General features: G+C 42.1%; 1 protein-coding gene and 1 long non-coding RNA gene across 2 annotated transcripts in view; one reads left to right on the plus strand and one right to left on the minus strand.

The window, feature by feature from the left end:
* Nucleotides 1-26,749, minus strand: part of MAML2 (mastermind like transcriptional coactivator 2) — a 209,759-nt gene that overhangs the window by 50,994 nt on the left and 132,016 nt on the right. Inside the window, exon 2 of the mRNA XM_063394523.1 lies at nt 12,739-14,184. Within this exon, the coding sequence (XP_063250593.1) occupies nt 12,739-14,184 (1,446 nt within the window). The remainder of the gene's footprint in view (nt 1-12,738; nt 14,185-26,749) is intronic.
* On the plus strand, nt 18,480-25,264 carry LOC134548597 (uncharacterized). The gene is made up of 3 exons (XR_010079819.1): nt 18,480-18,649; nt 19,945-20,059; nt 24,053-25,264. It is a non-coding gene; the product is annotated as an uncharacterized LOC134548597 (long non-coding RNA).

Here is a 26,749-nt window from a genome sequence, read left to right on the forward strand (position 1 = left end):
ATTTCAGTAAGGACAATGTTGCCCTCTTCATCATCACACGTGAAAATGTATTCACCTTTGTCTAAATAGACATATATGAAGTAGTTGAGATGCAAATTCAGAAGCCTTGGTGTGAAATCAATTACTCCTGTGCTCTACATTTGAGGTGTAGCTCTTACCTTGCATCTATTTGCAGTTTTGCAAAGTGCTAAGGTTCTACTGTAGTGTACATGAGCTCATTTCCATCATACAAGAATATTAACAGATACAGCCTCCCTCAGCATCGAATGTAAACTTATGAATGTTTAAAATTGTTTAAGCCATACAGATTTAAATATTAATGAAATTAAATTCTGCCCACTTTGGCTGCTGAAACCTCTCAATCTTTAAAAGGAAGTTTCCTCAAAATATTTTGACATTTAAAGAAATCTTTGCCTGTCTGAAGTTTTAACAGGGGAATGCTTGTTCAAAACGTTTCAATTTGAAAAATTTTTACAAAACCTGCAATGTTTATTCTAATTCTGAATCCAACCCTGTTTTGAAGACTACAATTAAAGCCATACTTATGCATTTAAATTGGTGGCCTGTTTTCACAAATACTAATCTACTTCATCTCTCCTCAACTCAGCCACCTTGTAGAAGATATCCTTTTAGAAGCACCACATGTACAGCAAATACTTTCCCTTCACCAGCTGTGTTAGAAAACAATGATGGTCTCACCATCTCAATTTTTAACCTTTAAAGAACAGTTAATAGTTATTCATGCTACAGAAGCTTTATGGATGAATTAGTGTGTAGAAAACAATTAGCATACATTACATAATTTCATTACTTCTGCTATCACGACTATCTCTGTTCCTACTGATATTTGTGCATGAACTCTATTTGGTTTAGTTTTTGCTTGTAGCTTTTGCATGACTAAAATAAAAACATTCTGTGTCTTTTTTTTCTTTTTTTTTTTTTTTTTTTTTTTTTTTTTTTTTTTTTTTTGTTAAGTAACATTTATAGCATAATTCCAGCTTCTGTGTTGCTTTGTTGCCACAAAAAGACCAGAGATGAAAGAAAAATTTGGGAAAAGCCCAATAACGACTATCTCATATATTTACCCTGGGGAACAGAGAGACCAAAAGGCACCTTGAAAACGTCATTTGAGAGGACACGGGGCAGCAGCCACATGTTTCCTTCTTGCCCTGAGAGTAACACACTGTTGTCCAGATCCATAGGCTCAAATGCAAATATCAAGACAAAGTTATCTAATTAGCAGCTTAACAACTGCCTCTGGCTTTTATATGTTGTTTTTGTTGTCAGGGTTGGTTTTGTATAGTAGTACCCTCTGTTTGAAAGAACATAATGAAGGTGATTAAAATGATTCATTAATGTTATGCCCATTTAAGTAAACAGTCCAAACATTTCTATATTCCTTGGTATCAAGTCAGTGATCTTCACATAAATGTCCAAAGGTCTTTTAGCTTTTTAAATTTTTCCACAGCTTGACTTTAATTAATGTTTCATGTGCAAATTTATATACAATTCCTGTACCAACTGACTAGCTTTCAATTTGATTTGAATTCTTTTGGAGGAGGAGAGGAAAGATATCCTCACAACAGACCATATATTTAAATGACTAGTAAAAATAAATGTAAGTCCATCTGGTGTCCCTAGCCATGGGACATCTACACCTCTTCACTTAGAGGTGGTCTCCACAGATCCCCACTTGGTTCCAACAAAGACAAGGACATACGAGGTGCCAGTCAGAGGACTAGTTTGTATTTTGCTGTGAAAGCAGAGGAATAGAAAAGAATCTCATTTTTAAACTGAGTACTTTGCTATGACATATCTAACATTTATTCTAAATTTTATCTTAAAAGCAGTCAGATTTTTGGCCACCAGCACTCTCCTCAGGAAAGCCAAACAATTGGAATATGCTGGTAATTTCCAGCCTAAATTTACTTATGGCTGATATCAAAAGTGGTTACTAGGTGCACTGGTTGGAAAACTTGTCAGAAGAAAAACAGAAGTGGATATGTTAGTGCTATATGGTTTTTGGATGAACATTCTCTAGATCTGCATAAATAATTTGGCTATGGACACATAAGTGCTACTTTGCAGCTTTAAAAATATCGGGCTTTAACAGGGAGAGGAATGTTTGTACCTCCAAAAACCCATTTTCCCTAGTATTTTCAGATGGTGAGTCCAACACTCCAGGTAGCATTTTGGAGGATTAAAAACATGGTTTTGGTTTGTTATTTTTTAAGACAGGGTATGTATATATGTCTATAGAAAACGTTTATGAAGAATGGCTCCAGTGCTGCCTGGGGCCCTTGGGTTTGGCCCAAGAAGTGCTTCTGGAAAGGACGGGTGGCTTTGATAGCACTTCCAATACAAAACAAGATTTTGACAACACAGCTGTACTTAGCCCATGAACCAGCTTTCATGTTTACCAAGGAAGCCTGTAATTTGTGGGTCGAGAGTTATTTACTTCTCTTAAAAATAAACTCAGCAGTGAAAGCTCTATGTGAAGAAGAGAAGACGCCAAAACCAAGGACTGTGGCACACTTGGGTCTCCTGCACAGACGTGATGGATGCTGCTGCTTTCTCACTGTGTTCAGCAGCCCACATGGCTGTGAGATATTTCTCGATGCTGTTTCAGCTCCCCAGAGTTGGGTGCTGAAGAGGAAGCAGGGCTGAGAATGGACAGTCAGTGGGTTGGAAACACAGGATGAGAGCTGCAGGATTCACAGTAATGATAGAATGAGAGGAAGACACCAAAAGACGACTTTGCATGCTCTTTGTGCCATGAGGCTGGCATTGCACAACAGGCCAAAATGGAAGAGTACCTTTGGCTTCTTTTTTTTAGGAAGCCCTTGCCAAGGATAAAAAAAGCCAGTTCGTATGCTGTTGCTAGGAATATGTTAGTGAAACAAGTGAGCTGGCCATGCATACAACTTGTTCGACAGAAAGCAAACCAAGCGGCAAAAGCCAAGTAGGGTTCAACAGCTAAGCCTGGAAATGAGATACCCAGATTGTTCTGGATTTGCTCTGGTTCAGTTGATGCAGCAGATAAACAGTCAATGACATTAGTGAACAAATGGCAGCGATCAAAAACCAACAGGAAAAGGCCACCACTTGCCATAATGTGAGCGAAACTATTGCGCTGAACGCCCTCCCTGCTGGGAAGTGGCAACACTAGATAAAAGCAAATGGAAAAAAGAAGTATTTTGGAAAAAACCTCTCCCTGTCCTAAATACATTTCTTCCTGCTGGAAATTTTTGAAGTCCAGTTATTACTTTTAAGCTAGGTTTGTTCACAGGAAAAACAGAGAATGATGGAGCTGAAGAAAGTCTCAATTCTCAGCCTCTTAAATACTCATAAGACCCACTTAAGAGTTCATGGATCCCATTCATAATGAGGCCCATGGAGTCTGTTGTAGGGAGAAAACAGTAAAGAGAGACAAGTAGCAAATTTAGCATGCTGCAGAAAGGGTTAAAAGTGGTCAGTTCATCACTCTTCTGTGTGGTGCCTTGGAAGTTTTCACAACACCAGATGTGTGAAAAAAAAAAAAGAAGAAAGCAAGCCCAGTGAACACCAGTAGACATCCTGGTGCCCTGGAAGCAGTTAAATTAACACCCAGCAGGGACAAATTTGCAGCTTTGGGAACAAGCTTAAAGTTAGTCTGTTTTCATTCCTGGAGTGAATTTGCAAGTGTATGACAGTGAAGTACAGCCTGGGAAGGAGCAGGCGGCTTTGGATTAAGGATGGATAGCCAGAATTTGCTCCCACCCTCCCTCCTCCCACTCTGTTTTGCACTTAGGCTGTGAAGCTCCCAATACTTCTGCTAATCCCTCTGTCTTCCCATGTCTTTTACCAGTTCCAGGAGGAAAGAAAAAAGTAATTTTCTTTTTTTTTTTTCCCCATTCTAGCTTAAACCAGACAAGACTGGAGTCACCCCAGCAAAACCTGCTTTAGCTGGGATTGCAGTTAACAGTCCTTTGGAGAAATCTAGTTCTGCAATGGATAAAGTTGGATGCTTTTCTAACTAGAACCAAAGCACTAAATCCTTTAGTAATTCATCACTCAGTTGGAGCCGGGCTGTGGCCCGGCTTGCAACCACTGCAAATTATAGAAAAGACTGGAAAAAGAAAAGTCTGTGAGAGTACATCTAAACCATCTTCACAGAATTACAGAAAGCCCTCACAGTCCCTCTCCCTCTTACAAGTTACATAACAAATTGGATCCACAAAAATACCATCTTTCCTCATTTTCACACCTTGGTTATTGCAAATATTTTGGCATCAGTCAATCATGGGGAACTTTTCAACCAAGGTGGATTACACAGCTTCTTATGAAGGCCTGAGAAGGCCAATCTCCATCATTCTTCCTTGTGTATACGTTTGGCAAGGTGGGAAGAAACTTCAAACCCTGAAACAGCCTTCTCGGAGAGGTGGTGCCCCAAGCTGTCAATGTTTAAGAGGCATTTGAACCTTATAAAAATTTTGGCCAGCCCTGATTTGGTGAGGTAATTGTATTACATGATCATTGTAGCTCCCTTCCAACTAAACTGTTCTATATATTCTATCCTGCTGTGTTCTATAAGTTGGTTATGCAACGGCTACACTTGCAGCTGGAGATGGTGGAGGAGCTGCAGGGTCCCCTGAAGGAAGAAAATCAGAGAAAGGGTTGTATTAGTTGTTTCCCAGCAAATATGCTGCTTATTCTGTCTCTCTGACTGATGGAGACTGACAGGATGAACAGCATGGCCTGAAATGTGTAGTGTGTCCTTTCAGCTGGCAATTTGAGGGGCTCAGGGCTGCATTTCCTGCCCTTTCCTGAAGACTTTCTGCCGACACTTTGGGAACTACTGGACATGAAGCCCTTATGTGCCTTCACTTATTCCTGGCACAAGATACAGGAACAGTTTTTAAGCGTTACCAATCTTCCACTTACCCATTGCAAGGACTGTAGGTTCTTGTCCCTTGTGTATCAGTAGCTCCTATTCTGTGCCATTTTCTCCCACACTATTTCTCTTGGATGCCCTGTCTTCCTCCACCTGCACCCAGACTCACTCTCAGCTTTCTCCTCCCATGCTCCCAATCCTCCTCACTCAATCCCTCTCACCCAAGCCCAATTTGCAGTCTGTATTACAGCCTTCCAGTCTTCTTCCTACCCTCAGACCCTCACTCTTCCTGTGCTTCACTCCTTCACCACCTGCTCTTACAGCTCTGTCCACTCCATCTAATTGCCCTACTCTGGATCCAGTCCCATCTGGTTGTTTCTTTCCCTTGCACTAAACTTTCTGCTCCCTGACTCTCCCTGTCCTGTCTTTCCACGCCCAGTCTCCCTCTTGCAGCCAGCTGTTCACTTTCCACTCCTTCTCCAGAAGAAAACCTACACAGAGAGAAACAGGATAATTTTCTGCTGGCCTTGTGAGAGCTCAGACAAGTGCCAAAGGAAGAAGTGGATAAAGCCTTGGGTGGGGAAGGACTTCTTGCCCCTTTCTGAAGCTTCTAGTCTTTAGATCAGCTCTTCCACCCTGTAAACCTCATGTAGGAGTCCAAAGCCTCTGTCCTCCCCTTTTGACATATTGCCACACAACTCAATGTGTGAAAGCAAGTTTCAGTCTGCACACATGTTTCAGGCAGAGCAGCAGAGCTGGGCTCCTGGGTGCTGAGAGGTTCTACAGAGAGGTTATTCCACACTACGTGTGTGCCTCGCTTGGGTACTCTGAGTGCACCTTCCTCACTGGTTACTTAGGAGGCTTAGGGGGTTAACATGAAATACAGATATCTGGTATGAAAGAGAGGGATAAATATCCCTTCTTTTACTCAATGCCTGTGTTTTCTACTGATTCACTGGGTCTGGTTCAACTCCACACTGTCAGAGGATTCGTCTGCAATGGTGAGCATATCCAACTCCAGTGGATTGATTGTAACAGCTTTGAATAACTTCTTTCTTTTTTTCCCCCAAACACACAAGAATATATAAAATATACCATAACATTTCCTTCATCTCAAGGTTTGGCTGGCTTGCTTATTTAGATTATAAATTCTTCAGGGCAAAAACTGTCTCTTACGCTGTGTGTGTACAGTACCAGAACCAGGCATGCAGCAAATGAAGCAGGCAGATGGTTCTGGAATAGTTCTGTTGGAGCATCTGGCTGATTTTCTGGAACAGCATCACATTCAAATGGTAAATTCACCCGTGAAAATTCATATTAAAGGAACATTACTAGGTCTGTTGCTGTCTTAACAACAGTCATCTGTGGCCTGGGGCAGATCTCCACCATAAAAACACCAGCAGTAAAAGTGGCTGAGTGGAGGAATAAATATTTGCCATAAAAATATTCCTTCATTTTGAACCCCTAGAGAGACAAATTACTAGGACTTAGCACTCTTGAGCACTTTGGGGAATTAAAATAATAGGAAGACTCAAGGGAGAACTGGGGCTTGTTAATTATTTTTCTTTTTTTTTTTTTTTTTTTTTTTTTTTTTTTTTTTTTTTTTTTTGTTCCTTCTTGAGGTATTCATAAATTGCCTACAAACAAGTAAAAACTTACAGGAAACGGTTTTTCACCATGCCAGCTCCAAATGGTTGTAATGGTTGAAATTATATTGTTTTTCCAGGCTGCCTTTCCAAAATCCCTGCAGGAAGTTGACTCAGGGCTTGACTCTGGCCTCAGATGCATGCACAGCAATATCAGGAATCCACACTTCAGCCAGGTAAGAAGGCCTTGTGGACATCACAACTTTATGGACAAGTTCACAGGTCAAGAGAGACTAACTTGCTCCTTAGCAGAGAACCAGACCTGAAGCATCCTTAGCCCCTTTTCTTCTAGTCAGCATGAAATCTTCACATTTCCTTATCTCAGACTTGCCCTGCTACCCTTCCTTTCCATTTAATCTAATAAACACAAACTCATGTCCTGGTTTTGATGATGATTCCTCATTTTACCCGACCACCCTGGGCCTGTAAACTGTAATCCCAGCCACCTGCACTGTGGATCTTGTTAGCTGGCATTTGTTCCTTGCAGGCATCATCATCATCTGCATACACACTCAATACCTTGGCTGTCCCTCTGTTTTCCTTCCCATGCCTTCCAGGTGGTGGTGGACTATAATCAGAGGTCTGAAGCAGCCAACAACCTTACTGTACCCTCTGTCCCCAACAGCAGATTTATTTCCCCCCACATCCGAGACAACTGACTGAGTTATGAAAAGTCTCTTGGATCACTACAGTTCTCAAATCAACATCTCGAGACCTGCAGGTAGGGAGAAGTTAATTTCTATCAAATTCTTTCCATAATACCAGTCTTATCTTTGATCTTACAGAAGTCTGATCAATGCTGTCCCTTTGAAACAGGTGCCATTTTTAATCTGAGTTTATACAGCTCTTCACAGGATTACATTTTACCCTCTCAGTGGACCTCCCAGGCACTTGCACACTTTCACAGTGTTAACAGATAATGAATGAGATTTCAAGTGTGCTGACATTCACACAGAACTCATCATTGAGGGAAGCTCAATGATGATTTTCATTTGTCCCTTCATGGAACTACCTTCAAAGTGCAATTCAAAAGAAACCTCAGGAACTATCTCATCTACCGCCCAAACCCCCAACCAAGAAGCACTTGACCATGGATAATAATCTACTATTCTTCCAGTGTAAATGCTTTATGCAAAGAGTTCAAGACACCTTATGGAACCTGGAGTGTCTCTGAGACTTTGAATTACAATATCCTCAGGGACTGACTGTCCACAGCAGGACTATGTATGTATTTTGTTCAGCAAACTGAGCATGAATGATATAAGGCACCACCAAGAAAACTGTCCATCATGACAGTACAGGAACTTATGACATTTTCCATCTGGTTTCATGCTCATAAATCAGCTATGACCCTGCTACTAATGGTGGTTATTGGGACATACTCAAGTTTTTATCCAGAATATTTAATTCAGAAGTCCTTGTATAAGGGAATGTGAGCAAAATGGAGCTATCAAGAAAAGCTGTTGTCCAAATATTATTTTTATAGAGAGCTTTGAGAGAAAGGTCACATTGTTATTTTCTTACACTATGGAACAGTTTCTATTATTACAGATTCCAAAAGCCTGGAATGATTGTTATTCATGATCTAAGTCAAATTCAAGTCCTGGTTTGTACCAATTACCAAAAGCTACCCTAGGATTTCTCTCTTCATTTCAGAAATATTTGTAAAATACTTCCTTCACACTTGAAAAGAGAGAGGTTGCCTCACCAAAATGTGTTCTTCTTTTCTTCCATAGTGGTAAACACAGACGTTTAGGAAAATACTCTTTTGATAAAGGAGACCCATTTTCTTTGAGAAATTTCAGGGGCTAAATTAGAAATGTAAGTTACTACTCAGCAGTGAATGGTAATAAGAGTTTTTTTATATCTGCACTTTCAAAAATGACATTAGTTCTTTTGCTCCTGGTGCTTCTTCCTCACATAGCACCCTAACTATCTGAGAGTTTAACATATACTTTTTATTAAATCCACATGGTGCCCATTTTTTAAAAAAACAAGGTAGAAGGTCATATCCTCCTTCTCTTATGCTGCTGTGAGTTCAATTACACTCTCCTGAAAATAGATGAAATTTCCCTGGGTTTACACTGGAGAAAATGAGAGGAGAATCTGTTTCAGGATCTTTGCGGGGCTGCCAGGTTAGTTGAAATACCACCTCTGTCCTCTGGAGATATTTCAGATGATGAATACATGTTAAGCTCTGGGCATTGGGAGGGCTGGTGTAATGGAATGGATTGCAGGAGAGGGTCACATCAGCACACAGAGCTCCTCTGTGGTGCCACATCCCTTGGTGCAGTGCTGACCAGTGGCCCTACAGGGAAAACATGCTAGGAGCTGGACGTGGAGAAGGGACTGCTCAGTATTGAGTAGGAAGGAAGACTGCTTGGACTTAAAGTGAGCCTGTTAAGATCTGGTAAAGAAAATGATCTAAGGCATGCTCCAATTAGGACAGGTAAGGGCAAATACCACCACCACCCCTTAAACTGCCACTAATCACAGTTCTTGGGTTATTGAAAAGAGCGTAGAGATGTGAAAAAGGAGAAAGTGATCCCATCCTCAAAGCAATTAAGGAACAAAGACTAACAAGGCCCTGAGTTTTCCACAACCAAAGACTCTTGGTGGTTGTATCTACACTGATGCTTCCAGAGCCTTAAAAATATGGGCTACTGGTTGTTCATGTAGAGTGGGGGGTGAAGCTCTCACGATCCCTTGTGTTATCCTTGCCTCCAAAGCCAAGAGGACACATGCTCACACATAGCAGATGGAGTGGCCTTGCTCTGTTAGGGCTCCTGTTCTCATGAGCTCAGCCTTCTAGTCTCCCTTCCCTTGAGCAAATGAAGTTGAAAAAAACAATTGGAGAAAAATTCAGCTTGAAATCCTTGAGTTTAATTTGGCTTCAGGTCAAAACCAGAAGGGTATGAATAATATTTTATTAGTAGATACAGGCTTTTTTCCTTGTTGTTGTTGAGTTTGTTTGTTTGCTTGGGTTTTTCTTTTTTTTTTTTTTTTTCTTTTTTTTTAACTTCTTCACAAAAAACTAATAGATTTCATTGAACAAGTATAATGGCTGATCAAAAACTTTGAAAATGTGTGTAGAATTTCTTGGACTATCTAAAAATATCAAGCCTTCAGTTCAAAAATCTTAAGTCTTACTTCAGAAGCATCTCTCACTGACTGGACTACATTCCTTCAAAAGCGAAAAGTTAAGACTTCTACCCAGGCCCAGTTACAGACTTTCAGCTGAGGTTCTGTAGCAGTATCACAAACCTGATTAAACCTATATAGAATCTAGAGCTTCTAATTATTTCTTAAACAAAGAGAGTGTTGAATTTTTATGAGTTTTTTCATGACTATGTGTATGTTGCATTCAGATAGACAATAGAAAGGAATCTCTCCCAGAACAATGGAGAATAAAGGAGAGAAGCAAACAAACCCTTCATTCAGATCAACCTTCCAGGAAACCAAGATGATTTCCATCATTTTTATGACTTTTCCCTAGAGGCAAAAGACATCTAATTAGCAAATCGCTCTGTAAGTTTATTTCAATTTGACACAAAGGGAATATGACAAGCAGAGAAATTATAAGCCTTCCATTTCCAGTTAGCCAGTTTGGACTGATAAAACCAAGCTTGGTTGGGTTTTGGGAATCTTAAAGCTTGGGGAGCAAAAATCCAGAGGGTGAGCTAGTTCTGCTAAAAATGTGAACTTATAGTGTTCCAGTCAGTGATTTCTGATAGCAGTGTCACAGCAGTCCTTTATGAGTGTGCCCCCATGCTACCAGCTACAAAACATTGCAATGAGATGGTCCTATAATGATCTGAGGAGGAGCTGAATGATACCAAGAGGAATCAAATCTTGATTCCTCATGCAGAAATAGAGCATGAGTAAAATAAATATTAATCATGAAGTTAATTAGTAAATGCTGGTAATTAATCATGCATTACTTTTAATGATGTGTAGAAATCCTCAGAGGGGGGAGATGATCCTTCAGGAAAGCAGACCGTGCAGCCTAAATGAGGTGATGTCCCTGTTGCTAAAATCAGCAGCAGTCGACCCACAAGGTTGCTTTGACCTTTGTTGTCATTACTGGAAGATAATACTAGCAATGTCTCCTCCCTCTCTGATTTAATATCCAGATTTATGTGGCAAGCAGGCCCTGTCCAAGGGGTTGGTGGGCTCTTGCAGCAGTGCAGGCAGCTGCTAAAGTGTCCATGGATCTCATAAACACTGCCAGGTAAACAGTTACATTCTTTTAAAAACCCTGTAATTTATGGATTAATTGTATTTCTAAGTATTATTCCCACAACTACAAAATACTCTAATTGAGAGAGACATAATTGATGTTCTGAACTTCACAGCACTTTGGAGCAACTGCTAAGGATCTCTAAAAAAGTCCAGTTATCTCTCTAGAGCATAGAAAAAACAGCATGCTTACTGCAAAACCCCTGCAATCTGTGTCTAAAAAGCTTCCAAACTTCTCAACTGTGCTGCGGGTCAGGTAGTCATATCCTGCAGAAACTGCTGTGAGAAGTGGTCAGATGACAAAAAACATTGGAAAATTAGTTAGCAGAAAGAAGCCTGTGATAATAGGCAAAACCCCTTCCTTGGTCTAATTAGATCTAAAGTTTGGCACTCAGCAAAGTTCTCTTAGGACAAGTTTCCTAAACCAAAGATCTTGTGGCTGCACAGGTGAGAAATCCTGCTACACTCATGGTAAATCTTCTAAGCACTACTAGGGCCGAGGTGCCAGGTGTTTTGCAGAAGCCTTGCCTGTCTCCCCTGTGATGACAGATTGCTGAAAGGTTCATTATGGCTGAATGAAGGAACTGTTAAAATTCATCTGTCTGCCAATCTATTAAGAGAATAGGGAAATGCACCTAAGAAGAAAGCACAGAGTAGCTCAAGAAGAAGAGAAACAGCTTGCAGACACCTTCTGTAAAACAGCAGAACTGTGCTTGCATCCTGCAAACTGTCATTCTACAGCATCTTTCAACAAAGCAAGTTCTCACACCTGCCCATAGGTTTCACCTGGTACCTCTTGCTAAGGGACTTGTTGGAGTGATACATGGTTAGTTGGTCAGGAAATTTAAGAGTTGAAAGGAGAAAGGTGTGCAGGCATAAAACTGTATTTACTCTTTTTAAAGCATCAGCCTGTTCACCCAGTTTGGTGAAGAAACTCCAGCTCAGAATGATTTGTTCACAGTGCTGCTTTCTGGGAGTCCATGGAAAACTTACACTTTCATTTTTAAGTAGCTTCTCATAGCTTTTTTCACATGTACAGATATCTCAACACCTATACTGCAATTCCATATCTTCAAATACGTTGAGATGAAATCCCATCTAAACTACTCAGAGTTGCCTAAGGTCAAATAAGTTTTACTTATTTTGCACCTGGTTTGCAGACTCTAGGGTACAGCGAGTTTGCACATTCTCACTTTGATTGGCAGGTCTGAAACATGGGATCTGAGACCTGGGTGCACAGGGACTTGGCATAGCACAACTAAGCCACCTCACCAGATCTTGTCAGAGTACTGTCGCATGATAACACACTGGGAGCTGGCCACATGGACTATAATTGTAGACATATCTGTGGCAACCTTCTCCTTCATCTCTAAGCATGTATTTTATCCACAGAATATTCCCAGAAGTGTGATGGGTGTTTATAAAGCTTACAGATAAATGTTAGTTTTGCTTTGCCAAAGTGATAGCAAATGTGCAAACAGTATTTTTTGTCATATCAGTCAAAAGATATCTAAAAACAGAATTTCATAACTCTGCCTCCCTGAGAAAAATGATGGGAGAAAAATTAACATTGTAAACCACATTATCTAAGATAACATAGGAATTCATGAAAATTTTGACTTTCAAAAAAGAGACTAAATTTTTGAAAGCTAGGAACTTAGATAGGAGTCCAAAATATACTTGCATCTGCCCTACTATCTCACCTTTCTGACAAGTATCTACATAATATATAGCAGTGACACTTTCATTCCATTGCACGAAAAGTGCTATGAGTATGTGCTTCTTCTAAATGTGCATTCATGATACACCTGAATAGGGGCTAAAGGTGCCATCACCAGCTCTGCAGGAGTGCATGCTGAGAGGGTCATTAAGTGCTACCAGGACATATCTCCTGCAGGAATGAGGCCAGGCTGGAAAAGCCTTTTTATTATTACTTGGACCAGAATGATTCTGTAACAAAGAAGGAGGAATTTGTCTTACCTGTCTGTGCTGCTGTGAGACTGGATACTGCAAACCTGAGATTTGCTGGCTTTGCTGCATTTTCTGAAGCATCATTTTTTGCTGCATTGCTAGGGTTACATTAGGTGGCCTCTGGAGAGACTGGTTTGGGAGAGGCTGAGCAGTCTGCGGCTGTGGCTGCTGTTGCTGCTGTTGCTGTGGCTGCTGCACGGGAGCTGAACCCTGTGCCTGCTGGGTGTAGTGCAGAAGGGCAGGCTTGTTTTGGGAACCCAAAACCGAAGGCATCTGCTGGTTTGCTTGCTCTGAGTTAAAGTGGAACAAAGGCTTTGTGTTGCCATGATGCTGCTCTAGAGGTGGCTGAGCACTGTTCATAAAGTTTCTGTTGAGGTCCTGAGGCTTCTGTTGCATGATTATGTCCATAGGATTGCTCTGGGGAGTGGTTGGTTTATAAACATAATTGTTCATGCCTTTTGTCTGGTTTCCGTTCACTGGCACCCCAAGCATTGCTGAGCTTTGTGGGCTGAACTGCTGCTGGCGAAAAGAGGGACTGGGGATTTTCTCTTGCACAAAGGGTCCAGGGGAAGGTCCTGATGGAGACAGAGTGGACCAGTTGGCTGTCTGGTTCTGCTGCTGCTGTTGCTGCTGAATCAAGGCGTGCTGCTGCCGATTGGCTGCGATCTGTTTGAGCTGCTGTGCATGAGATACCTCCTGCCAGTTGGGCAGTGGCCGACTGGATGCAGAAGAGACCTGGGACACCTGTGTTTGAGGCACCGAGGGGATGGGTGAAGAGGCAGACATGGCAGTGCTAGCCATAGTGAAGGCTGGACCTGTAGAAGAAGGCCTCATCTGTGGGGAGCCCACAGGAACCTGATTCATGCCTGCTGCATACTCACTTTTTATCACCATCTTATCCATCTGCAGAGATCTTACAGGGCCCCTCTGGCTCTGCTGCCCAAGGTCAATGTTGAATGGCTCATCTTGTTTTATCGTGGCATTTATCATATTCTCTAGCTCAACATCACTCATTGGTGGCACTGATATGTTAGTCAGTTCATTAAACAGTTCTTGAAGCTCAAGATCCATTTGGTCCCATGCATCTTCCCCATATCTGTTCAGGAACATGTTCTCATGGGATGTCTGGCCATCTAAGTGTTTGCTGCAGGACATTGTTTCTCCTGGTTCTTTCTTTACTTCCTTCAAAGTCATATTAAACATGTCATTCCCACTAGCATGGGTATTGTTTGCTAGGCTGCTGGCCTTTCTTTGTGATCCTTGGCCCACAGTCATAGTTCCTGACATCGACTGGCTTTGGCAATTGTTAACATGTTGTGCACCTTGTCCCACTGAGATATTGTCACCCACTCTTATCCTTTTAATGTCAAGGAAAGAACTCTCTGAAACACCATTGGGCCTCTTGTTGACAGGCGACAGATTTACCACCAACTTTCTCTTCAAGGAGCCTTGGAGCTGAAAGAAGCAGACACACACAAAAAAAATCATTAGATGATACCAAAGAAATAAATTACTTGAAAGGCTACAGGCAACAGAGAGGTAAGCATTGCTTAGTTCAGAAAGCCCCTCTGGGCTTTTTTTAGTCAATGAAGCTGTGCAGAACTGTAGGCAAATAGGCTTTAGGTGGTGAATCTCCCTGTCATCACCACCCGTGCCATCACCATTTTTCCAGCACTGCTGCCTCCTGTTGATCTTAGACCCTCTTCCCCTCAAAGGTGTCATGAAGGAGGGAGGTAGACAGAACTGCAGCTGGTAAAGCCTCTTGGCTCTGGATCTACTCCAATCTAGCTGTGCAAGACAGATCTAAAGCACTTTTAGAGAGCAGAGACAAATGCAGTCATGAAATCTGCTTTTGTTCTTATCTGGCCCTGCAGGTTTTCATTCTCCTGATTTTGGTATATGATCCAAAAGAACATTTTTGAGACCTGTAGAGTCCAAAAGTCCTTGAACACGTTATAATGCCACACACAAGACCAAGGCATTGCTAAGCTCATGTAAGTGTATACTGGCCAGAGATGTGTATAATTTAAAATATTAGATGTTAACTTGCTGAAAACTGACAATTAATTCACTGGAGTCATGTCAGGTTATGTCAGCCGAGGGTCTAGCCCATGATGTACTGCCAGATTATTTCCCAAAGATTTCTATTAATACATTAAGCCCTTGTTGTTTATGTCCTGAAACATCTCTTATAAAACATACAGTCCACTCAACACTGCTCTGAGGGTTGTAACTCTACTTCCTTTTCCTTGAATATTTACAGTGATACCTCTATTTGCTCAGCAGCCCTGTGGGCCTACCAAAGGAAGAGAGGTCTATCAGGCTCTGCCTGCCTGGTCTACTCATCTGCTGTGGCTGTACACACAAATTCTCATCCCACACACAGAAAACAGAGACGTCAGTCCCATGAGCTGAAAAGCTTGGACTTGGTACATATGCCCTCAAGTAAGATGCAGATGCCCTCCAGAAACGTTGCTTTGAACACAGTTTATAAAAGAACAGATCACTTTAAAACAAGGACAGCTGTCCTATATTTAGCCCTGTACATTTGACCTTAGAGGTCTTTTCCAGCCTTAATGATTCTGTGATTCCCTGACCAAGGGGGCGCGCAGCAAGGAGCAGACACTTGTGCACGCAGCCCTTGCAGAGCCAGCACACACTGTCCCTGTTTCAGCCATGGGCAATGCCAGGAGACTAAGCAGTGAAACACACCTCATCTTCTGCCTTTCTGCACTTGGGCAGAAGTGCAATGGCCCCAGAAGCACCAGGACAATGCCATCTGAGAAATACCTGTGTGTGCCAGTGAGAAAATAATACCTGTAAAAACTCTGATACCTTGGGAGGCTGTGAAGGGCAGAGAGAACTGAGAACTCTAATTTTCCATTTAAGTGATAAAGGATGATCAATGAGATCTTCCAGTCACATTATTTTCATCATGCTGTTTCATGTACAGAAGTCCACGGGCATGTAATATTCTATTGTGGGCTCTATGCCCCTCACTTTCAGGCTTATCTATAGGTAAAAGTAATGCCATGTCAGCCTTCCCAAGGCATCAAAAGCTCTTCCCAGATAACTCCAGATGTGAAAAATTTTATTCTGGTGTGAACACCAATTAATTGCTTGAAAAGAGTTTAACTGAGAAATACATATTTCCTCCAAACCCACCTTTTCTTCCATTGCATCATCAGGTCACTGAGTTTAGCCCTTAAAAATAAACTTTGTAACTTCTCACTTTGACACTGAAAATCCAATTTCATATTTCAAGTTAACTTTCCAGCACAGCTTTTAAATCACAGATTCATGTTTTCATAAGCCCAAACATGTTCATGCCTACTTGCATAAGACCACAGACTGTGTGTGTGCAAGAGTAATTAATTGTCATTAGGTGTCCCTCACTGGGGAGAGGTTTGGGTGGTCACTGCAAAAAGCACAGACTGTCTTGGGTTAGCATGTTCCTTCTGACACATGAGTCACTGTACTTTCCTTTGGAACAAAAAAAAGGTAGGGTGCACTTCCTTTTACCATCATCTTTGCTGTCATTGCATTTATTTGAAATCATGCTCACACCCAAATTCATCTTCCTGGGAAATGGGGGAAGTCCACAGGTCATTAGAATACATGACTTGGCGGCACATTTTGCTTTCAGATGTGTTGCTGACAGAAAGGCTGAACAGATAATGAAGAGTACATCTCCTGCATATGTTTATGTGGTTAATATGACTTTCTGAGTTTGGGTTTACTTGACATTTTGAAGCAGAGGGAGCTGTTTAAGAAACTCCACATTTTCAGGGCACCTGCACCAAGCTTTCTGACACATATAAAACTGCAGGTGTTACAGTGTGCTGTGTAGTATCTGCTTTTCTCCTGCATCTGAAGTAGCTTCTAGCAGACAGCAGGGTGAGGTGGGTGAGCAGACGGGGGTGAGCTGGGAAGTGGTTTGCCACACACAGGTCAGCAGCAGAGCCAGGCAGAGCACCACGATCTCCAGACACATCCCTTAACTAAGCGCCCCTGCCCTTAACATGGCCTGGAGGACTTCTGGTTTGATGACATCTACTCAAGCGCCAACCAAAAAGAGCACTGTACTTTTCTAAAGAATGACAAGTGGTAACCTATCACATCTCTCCAAAATCTTGCAAACGTAGCCCTTGGAATGCTGACAACACCATCAGTCAGTAGATGTCCACTTTAAAGCAGAAATGAGAGCAAGTGAGGCTGCAAAGGTGCAGGGAACTCAGGGGACTTCACTGAGGTGGCTACAAAGGTCTTGATTTCACATCCCCCATGGGGATGAAGGATATGGAGGGAGAGGGCCTGGGAAGGATGTGAGCAGCCCACAGGGATAAGCCCCCTCAACCTCCTTGCACTGAGCTGTTACCAATTATATGTCAGGGGGATGGGGAGGGCTTCAGGGGACTGGTCTGTGTTTGTTCAGGAAGATGAGCAGCGTCCATCACAAGGCTCGCTGAACGCTGCCTTTTGCAGGGCGCTGCTGCCCCAGAATTATCCCTCTTTTCGGAAGGGAAAGGAGCAGGGTTCCATTGCTGAAATCTTTGCATTTTTCTAGCAATCACATTTTTCAATTACTGACTAAAAGTCAATACTCAAGCCCTTTTACCCAAGCAAAGCACAGACTCTTCAGAAGAAAAAAAAACAAAACAAAACAACCAACTTGCCAGATTTCAGGCTCCATCTCTTTCAATTTGCAAGCTAGGATTGATTTGGGTCACTAAACATAAAGCAAAAGTTCCTATAACACACAGAGGCACATTCCTCAGATCAAACAGGCTTGCGATTACACATCTCAAACTGCTTGAACTGTGTAATACTGAAAGGCCTGTGATGGGAAGCGAGTGACATGACAGTAAGTGGGAGAGGAGGAAGCCCTCCATGCCCAGCTCCATCCCACAGGTAAGTGGGCAGCCCTGGATGAACCATCACGGAGTACAGGCATTTCCTGGCAGCGTGTGTTATTGTGAGACCTTCTGCTGAGCAGGCTCTGGTGAGTCAGTGTGAGTTCACTCACTTACAGCAAGGCAGTGCTGGATGATTGATCTTCTGAAGTTAAAACTGAGCCTCTGGAGATCATTTCTGAGAGACAGCCCAGTGCTGTTCCTGGACAAGATGCTTGGGGACAGCAAGCAAAGAGGGCAAACTCTAGAGATTACTTGATCTAAACAGTCCAGTGTGATAGTACGTCCTGTGCAGAGGGACACATATAGTAAGCTTTATATTTAAAACTTATTCAGAGCCTTAAAGGGATTTAAGAGAGGCAGTTTTTTCTCTAATGCTTTCTGATACCTGGCCAAATCGGCAGGAGATCCACCCAGCTAATAATTAGGGCTCATCAAATCCTGGTATCAAATAATTTCTCATTTGGTAAAACAGAAACATTTTTGCTTCACCTTTCTTCTGGTTGAATTTTTTTACTAAATGTAAAACTAGAGGATTTTTCTGATTTTTTTTTCTGGCTCAATTTTTTTTCCCAGAAAATAGAAACAAAAAAAATTGTTGATGCAAAGCTCAGCTTGTCAATGAGAAATTTTAGAGATTGTTTTCTCCAAAATATCCATATCAAACAATATTTTTACCACATCATTGATACATTTCTGACGTTTCTCATGTGTATTCACCTTATGTTTCTTTCCACAGGATCTACCTGATATGGCCAAGAATTGTCAGTGTCAGCAGGAAATAATTCAGTCTTTCAAGGTTTCACTTTCAATTAACGTCTTATTTTTTGTGCCTTTCATACAGCTTCTGCAGTTGGACTTCCTTTAGAAATTGCTCTCTATTTCCTTTAACACTGTGTAGGAAGGAGCACAGTGCTCGACAGAACTCCTAGACTAACCATCCAGCACCTTGAGTTTGACAGCTCTCAGGACAAGAAAAACACAAATAGTCTCTCTGACTTGCCGCAGTAAGTCCATAGTGCCTGCAGATCAAAGCCTTGTACAGAGGTGTTAGTGGTGTATCTGACTGTCGTTTTGAAATGTTTATGGGTGGACACTTAAGACTGGGCCTAAACACCAGAATACCCCAAGGAAAGAGAGAGAAAATACCACAGTCTTAAGTCCCCACTAAGCCCTTTAGTGGAAGACATAAAAGGAAGATTCCTCCTACCTTTGTTCTCCCAACTCTCACAATTTCCAACAAAGGTTTGCAGTATTCTTACATTGTGTGGTGGAACAAGAGGGATGAAACTCCCAAGGTGCTCCTGACTGAAACCCCACACTGTGGGGCAGGCAGTGTGGCAGTGTTAGCAGTTCCTGTGGAGCCGTACTTCTGATGATAGAAAAAACAGCTCCGGATTTTGTGCCTTTAATGTAGAAGCAGCAAACAAATCCACTTTAAAAGGTCCATTTTGGATTATCTAGACTTTCTCACAATATGTGTCAACTGTATCTATGGCTGCACTGTAAACAAAATACTCCATGTAGCTGGCAAAACAAAAGGGTAAAGGAATGACAGGAAAAATATGAAAAATATTCAGACAATGAAAATTGGGAAAAAAATTCCTTCCAAAGGAGGATAAGATGCTGAATGATACTTATTTATGCTGTGAAAGCACTTTTGCATTGCAGGGCTGGACCTAGCAAGCTACCCTAAGGCTTAGAGCCTGATTGTGAATAACAGCAACTCGGTTTCAAAACAGTGGCTCATAGTATTTGCTGCCAGCAGTATCACCCCCTGTGGTGCTCGGAGCTGTGCCAGTCTGGGAAGCACCTTTCCAGGCAGGGACCAGGAATCACCAGTGCAGAGCCTCTCTGTTGCAGGCATCTCCCAGCATGCAGGAGGCTCAGATGCCTCTCTTCTTTTTTTTTTTTACCCCTTTAGCCAGACAGGATAGTTGTGGTGACTCACACCAAGGCCAGCTTTGAAGCCACAGAGGTACTCTGGGGTGACTCAGGCCATCATCTGAGATGTCATCTCTGTGGCCACCACAGGTACTAATGCCACAGTCACACAGGCACCCTCATTTCTGCCTACAGACTTAGTTTTGAGGGCTTCCATTACCACTATTTCTACACATCTAAAATCCATTAGCTCTGCTTGTTCCCCCTCCTTCCTATACCCAGGAGAATCAGGTTTACCCTGATGTCTGTCCTGAAAATCTCTAGTGTGACTCCCTTCTGAGAACCTTTCCCCAGCCCTTCTGCTCTTCATTTTCTCTGCACTGGACAAGTATACTTATTTTTAATCTTTTGTCTTCAGCTGCAGATCTACCTGACATGGCTGAGGAAGCAAGCATGAGCATGAGAATCTCTCTTTGGAGAGATTTTAGCACTCTGAGCTGACAAAGCCCAATATGCTGGATGATGCTGATCTGGTAAGCAACATTAATTTTTCATGCAGGACTGAGTGATGCAGTGGAGGCCCTGGGCATTGTGCACAGTGGAGGGTGGCCCTGAGAGCTGGCATGTCCTCACAGCACCATGGCTAGGACAGGGTGGCTCCTCCAAAGGTGCAAAGAGCTGTGCAAGGGGAGCAGAAGGTGTTCCTTGCTCCAGTCAGGTTGCAGAGGCTCAAACCCAGGTGTCCTCTGCCTCCCACTCTGTGTTCATAAGAAGGGCACCAACTGTTCTCTCTGAGCCTGAGGAGGAGGAGGAGGCACAGGTGCCTTCAGCCCCACACTGTTGGTGACCAGGGCAGCTTGAGACAGCACACCTTGACTCTGCCTCACTCCCCTCCTATTTATCTAACCAGCTCCAGGGACCACTTGGATGAACAAAGCTGACTGCCGTGAGAATTTTGTTCTACCCATCCCAAGCATCCCCACTGCCCATGCCTGTCCTTCTGATCTGGGTGTCTGTGCAGGCCTCTTGCAGGGGTGTCCTGACTCTGGCTGATCCTTAGACGAAAGCACCACGGGCAAAAATAAAGCTGACTGAGAGGCAACACAACTTTTCCTCCCTGTTTACTGTAATGTTTAGTGCCACTAAAACCTAATTTATAGTAACAAATAAGGATGTTTCTTGACTGACAAGTATCCACTTAATTTTCATTAGCTGGGACAAGGCTAGAATAACAATCAGTATGTTAGAAATCCCACAATTTACCTTTGCTTATGGAAAAATTATGTATCTTGCCAACTGAACATACCAACCTAAAAATGCTTCCATATTATTCAGTGTACTGCCTAGAAACATAATGTCAGGGCTTTGGTCCAGGTTGCTGAAGCGCAATAATTATATCTTTAATGCAGATTTTGCATCTCATGGATTATAAAATATAATGTCTAGTCACAGTCTTTTAGAAGAATAGGAACACAGAAAAACAATAGCATTTTAACTAGGTCAAGATTGCTAATCAGAGTGTAGCAGTCATTACTGTGTGCAAAACAAATAGGCATAAAAGATCTGTATTTTTTATCTTGCAAGCTGTGTATTTGACTTCTAGAGGAATCTTTTCTGCTCTTTTTTTTCCCTTCCTTTCTTTTTTTTTTATGATCCTTTTCAACCATGAATAAATTAACAATCACTTTGTGTGAAATCTACAGAAATTTATGTCAACATTTATTACCATGAAATGTGGAACAAAGCATAATGCAACCTGAGCTTTGGGAAATAGGACTGCTTAACTGATCCTATCCTGATGAGAAGGAAATATCAAATACATTATAAATGTTGACAGGATGATCAGGCATGTAAAAGAGGTCATCCAATACCACCCTCCACATTGTTTACCAGCTTTGTAAGTCAGCTTAAGGTATTAAAAACACATACTGTCTTGCACAGGAAGCTCCTAATCCTTAAAAATGTGGCTGCTGCTATTTGATTTGCCTTTTAGAGATCAATAGCACAGAAGATTTCACCTAAGGAAAGACTGCTGAGAGCAGTTCACTCCTGGTACTCTGCTCAGCGTTGCTTCCAAATTGTCGCTCTGTAGGCTCATTAGAGCACATATCCATGCCCACATGTGGGTTTTTATTACCTGTCTAAGCACTCATTCCCTCTGCAACACTCCATTATCAAAAGTTCAATCACTGGAGGAAGACAGTAGCTCTCCATTCAGACTTGGAAAATAAGGGAATATTTAGACTGTTTATCTCTTCCTGCAAATCAATGCATCACACAGGACACTCTCTTCAACTGTTCAGCCTTGAGGTCTTCTTCAGGGTACGTTTCAGTTCACAGGAGATACAGTCACCACTTGGCAATTGGAAAAGAAAGATCTCTTCAGCTTACTAACCAGTCACGCTTCCAGCATCAGACTCTATCAGCCAGGACAAGGAGGACCCACGTCAATGAGAGCTGCCTTCCATCGTGCATCAACTAATACACTTAATGAGCAACTGGCAAAATGGCTTCTTGTTAGAAGGAAGGAGTCCTGACCCTCTGCCAAAAACTTTAGCAGAGAAGTGATATTTAGGATCAAATCCAGGCCTGTGGTAAGAGGTCTCCTACAAGATTGCTGTACTCCCTTGATGCTTGGGTTTGACCTGTATTAGCATCTTCCCCCTGGCTCTCACTCATCATGCACGGTCACCCCATTAAGGGCATTAAGTAAGAGCAGTACTTAAGAGCCTTTTTCAAAATCTTCACCTTAAATGTGCAGTGTCAAGACAGGCCAAGTACACCCCACCAAGATTTGGACCTATCTGAGCAAAACAGGTAAAAATTTCAAAGGCTTTGGAGGGTTTTGAAACAACAATTAAAGAGCTTTGAAGATACTCCTATGAAGAGAATGGACAATAGAAAGGACAAATAAAAGATAAAATGATGGAAGTTCATATATTGAGATTCTAACTGATTAACTGCAGATTAAGAGATTATTTAGCAAACTTGAGCAGCAATAAATTCAATCCCAGTGAAATGATACACTTTTTCATCCAAAGTGGATAGAGTCTGAGACATTCAGAGCTAATCAAGGGACTGAGACTTTGTTAGGAAAAGGGAAGACGCTGACTTATGAAAGGTGATGATAACATATCTAGATGGGGATGAAAAATATTAATCAAGGTTCAAACTAGTCCGTGGTTCATGGGGACTGGTGGTGCAGGGGAGAAAGAGGTAAGGTGGTGGAGTGGTGGTTTTTGCAGGCATGTCAAGGTGATTGTGTATTGTCCCCCAATATATTTGTCATTGATATTGATGAGGTGCCTCCAGGTTTAGTAAGGAGACAAATCTGGATGTGTTTCACGGCTCCTGTATTTCCAACACTTTGGGAGTCTGGAGGAAAACTGTAAGAATGGGATTAATTTGATCAGTATCTAGGTCATTCTGGAATATGAAGATCAGTATGGAATTGTGAACATTATGGAAAGTCATTAGCAAGTCACAGGAAACCCAAATGACTTGTCTTGGACTGGCACATGCTCGTGTGAAACTTTATTTGGTCTTTCTTTGAGTAGGTGAGAAGGTTGAAAGAGTCTCATTTTGATGAGAAGGTTGAAAGCATCCAAACCCATGAAAATGGGCAGAGAGACTGAATGGAAAGGTTTGGAAACAAGGAATCATGCAGGAAGGAATTCCTCCTTGAATCTGTTTCTAGATTCAATTGAGATTGTTGACTTTGAAAATTCAAAATGAGAAAAATTCCTTGTTTGGAAATGACTGAGTGGAATAGCATCTCCTTCCTGACACAACACACTGTGACAAGGGGACACACGCCTACAAGAGTGACAAGGGTACCACAATCATTCCAAGAGACAGCATTCCTTTGCCTATGCAGTGAAAACATCTCAGCCAAGGACTCTAAGGACCTCTAAACTTCAACCAAGATTTGTTGTGTCAGAGCTGCATCACTTCTGTAGCCTACACACCAATGATGCACCAGGTGTGGCCACGAGCTGAATGTTTCAACTGCTCTGCTGTCTTGGATAAGGGAGTCCAGGCACCTGGAGTGAGGCCCCACCAAGAGTCATGCAGTGGAAACCCTCTGCAGTCGTACAGGTCCTGTGTCCCTTAAACTTCATTTCTGCAGGCTCCTGACACAGTAAAGAGTTTGCTAGCTATGTGTCCATTTACCACGTTACTCAGAAAGAAATAAAAGTATTGTGACAGAGGCCTTGATGGAGAGTTTCCTAGAAGACCTTTGGGATCCTAAAATGATGGAGCTGTGAAGGGACCTCTGGACATAGAATCAGAGAATCATAGAATAGCTTGGGTTGGAAGGGACCTTAGAGATCATCTAACTTCCCTGCCATGGGCAGGGACACATTTCACTAGATCATGTTGTTCAGAGCTCCACCCAACCTGGCCTTAAAACCTTCCAGGGATGGGGCACCCACAGCTTCTCTCAGCAACCTGTTCCAGTGCCTCACCACTCTGGCAGTAAGGAATTTTTTCCTAATTTCTAATGTCAACCTACTCTTTTTCAGCTTGAAGCCATTCCCCCTTGTCCTGTCACTGCATGTTCTACTTTCAGCAGAGCTACCAACAAAGTTACATCAGGTTGCTCAGGACATTGTCCAGGCAAGTGCTGAATGCTTTGAAGGATGAAGACTCCACAGTCTACCTGGGCCCCCTTCCAGCTCCCCTGTTTTTCTTTACCTCTAGTCAGCAATTTGTGTTCCTTCCCTCTCATCCTTTTGTTGTTCACTTCTAGGATAGATCTGGTATGTAACTGGAAAATTTTGAACGTGGAGCAAATGGAGGGAATGTATAAATTTGACTTGTCTCCAAGTTAATGACATATATGATGAGGGGGGAGGAGGAGGAGATGAAAGCAATAAATGACAATGTATGTGAGAAATGTCAGTCTCTGTTTCTACACAGATTCCTTCAGGGAAGGCATCAGATCAGTAGTTTTTAAATGACATAAACAATCAAAGGGTTGACTGAGTAAACTGATGCTCCATCAAATGAATCTGAGTTGCTAAATAATGGTTTTGCTTAAGCCTGATCTAAAGTTCATTGAGATTATGAAGGTCTTTAAATGGACTTTGCTGGACTTTGTTTCTCTGTTCTTGATTATAAGATTCCATGACAAGGACTTTATATATTTTTTTGAAAAATACTCTTCATGCATTTAGACACTGTCAAACACATTAATAACCAGCCCTATTTTCCAGCTAAATTCCAAAAGACACCGATGCACATTCAGCACCTCTGAAAAGCAGACATCTCTTTAGGTGTCAAAATATGAATCCCAGCATACTTTTGAAAATACTAGCCAGGATAAATACAATTTTCCATTTTATAACTAACGTGAAACCTTTCACCTTTATGGTACCATTTAATGGTGACTAGAAATCATTACAGATGAAAGGCTGTACAGCAAGCTACTATATTTGAAACTCTGGAGGTAGTAGACTGGTTCCTAGTGGACAAATGGCCATATCATTCTTGGAGCTAATTAGTTCCTTTTTCCCTTTTTATGCTTTTATTTCCTTCCTAATCCTTAGCTAGGAAGCTCTAGGTCAAATGTGCTCAGAGGGCACTCACCAACTTTCCACTCTCAGAAAGAGCAACCAAAAGCTCGGGGTTGTCAAAGCACTTCAGTGAAACTTTCCTTGCATGTTACTTAGACTAGTCTGGCTTTGCTAGATACATATTTATTCTCATTTATGGCGTGGAAATAAGCATTTTATAGCCTAATAAAATATCTGAAAAAAGAATCAAAGGTGTTTCTGTCTAGAAATAAAGTCTTTGTTCTCATGCAGTCTTCTGTCTATGGAGGTCTGAACTTGGGAGAAGCCTTTGGAAAGGCCATGTAGTCTTGCTTGGGATGTAGACCAAATCAGAGCAGTCTCCAGGGCAGGCATGGATGAGTTCAGTCTTTAGGTCATCCATCAGGCACATTTTGCACACACTGTAAAATACAAAGGTGCATTCCCCGAGTGAAAATTCAAATTCCAGGGACCCCTTAAATGCTGATATTTATCTGCATACATGGTCTTGTTTGTGAATCTGTACTGAAGCCCAATACAACAGTGAGCCAAAATTTCTGTTGCTGTAAACAGATGCAGCTACACTGACCTGTATCAGTGTTCTATTAAGAACCAGCCCCAGCCTTGAAGCCTGAAATCTGGATTACGAACCAGCATTTACTGGAAGTGCGGATTGCAGCAGGAACTTTTGTTGGATGCCTATTGCAACAGACTCCTCACTCCTTTTTAAAGTGCCTCTAGTGTTGCAGGCTTTTACTGAGGGAACACCATGGAGCTGGCAGGAAAGCCATAGCTCTTCAGCATCTCAGAAAAGCAAAAAAAGTCCAGCAGTCCTAAAGGATACAGCACTGCTAGGTAACTGGGACAATGAATTAACAAGGACTGACTTTTCCCTCCCTCTGTTTTCAAGGATAGTAAGTAACAAAATCTGGCAGGCTGAAAAGCCCCTGCTCGAAGGAGAGAGACAAAGAGGCAGGGCTGAAATTCATCCTGTCAGTTTAAAAAGGCAGAGTTTTGCATTTACACAATATGCCCATTCTTGTTCTCTTTGACTCATGGAAAAATATTGAACATTGGACAAGAATGTAGGAATGTGTCTGGTGTCTGATCTCCACAAAAATCTAAATGCCGTTTGCATTCACTTAAGAAATTAAGACTGGCTGTCCAGGCTCCATTGATGTGTAAAGAAAATAACAGTAGTGATAGCAATATCATTATAATAACAGCAGTAATACAATTTTTAAAGCTGGCTGTGTAACTAGTACAAATAGAGCACGAACCCAGGCGCTCCTGGCCCTTAATCCCAAACACAGCTCAGTAGAGCTTTCTAGACCATTTGCCTGTCACAGGCATCACAAAGGCTCCTCTCCACCGACAGCGTCTGAAACCACTGCTACTTTTCCCGGGTAGCAGAGGTTGAAGCTTTTTATTGCTTTTTTTGCCTTTAGATGCTGTAATAGTTGCAGTGCCTATATTACCATCTATGGCAGACAGGCTGTGTGTCTGCCAGCTGTCAGGCAGCCTATTCATCTCCAGTTGCCTTTTGCCTACTTTCTGCAGCAGAAGAATTTCTCTTCACTGGATTTCATGTGCTCAAGTCCTGTTCCTGCCAATGTTCCTGCTGCTTGGTTTTAAACCCAGGCTGGCTACAAGCCTGGGGATCATGGGAGCCCACAGCCCTGAAGA

The sequence above is a fragment of the Prinia subflava genome, chromosome 3, assembly GCF_021018805.1.
Source record: "Prinia subflava isolate CZ2003 ecotype Zambia chromosome 3, Cam_Psub_1.2, whole genome shotgun sequence".
NCBI lineage: Eukaryota > Metazoa > Chordata > Aves > Passeriformes > Cisticolidae > Prinia > Prinia subflava.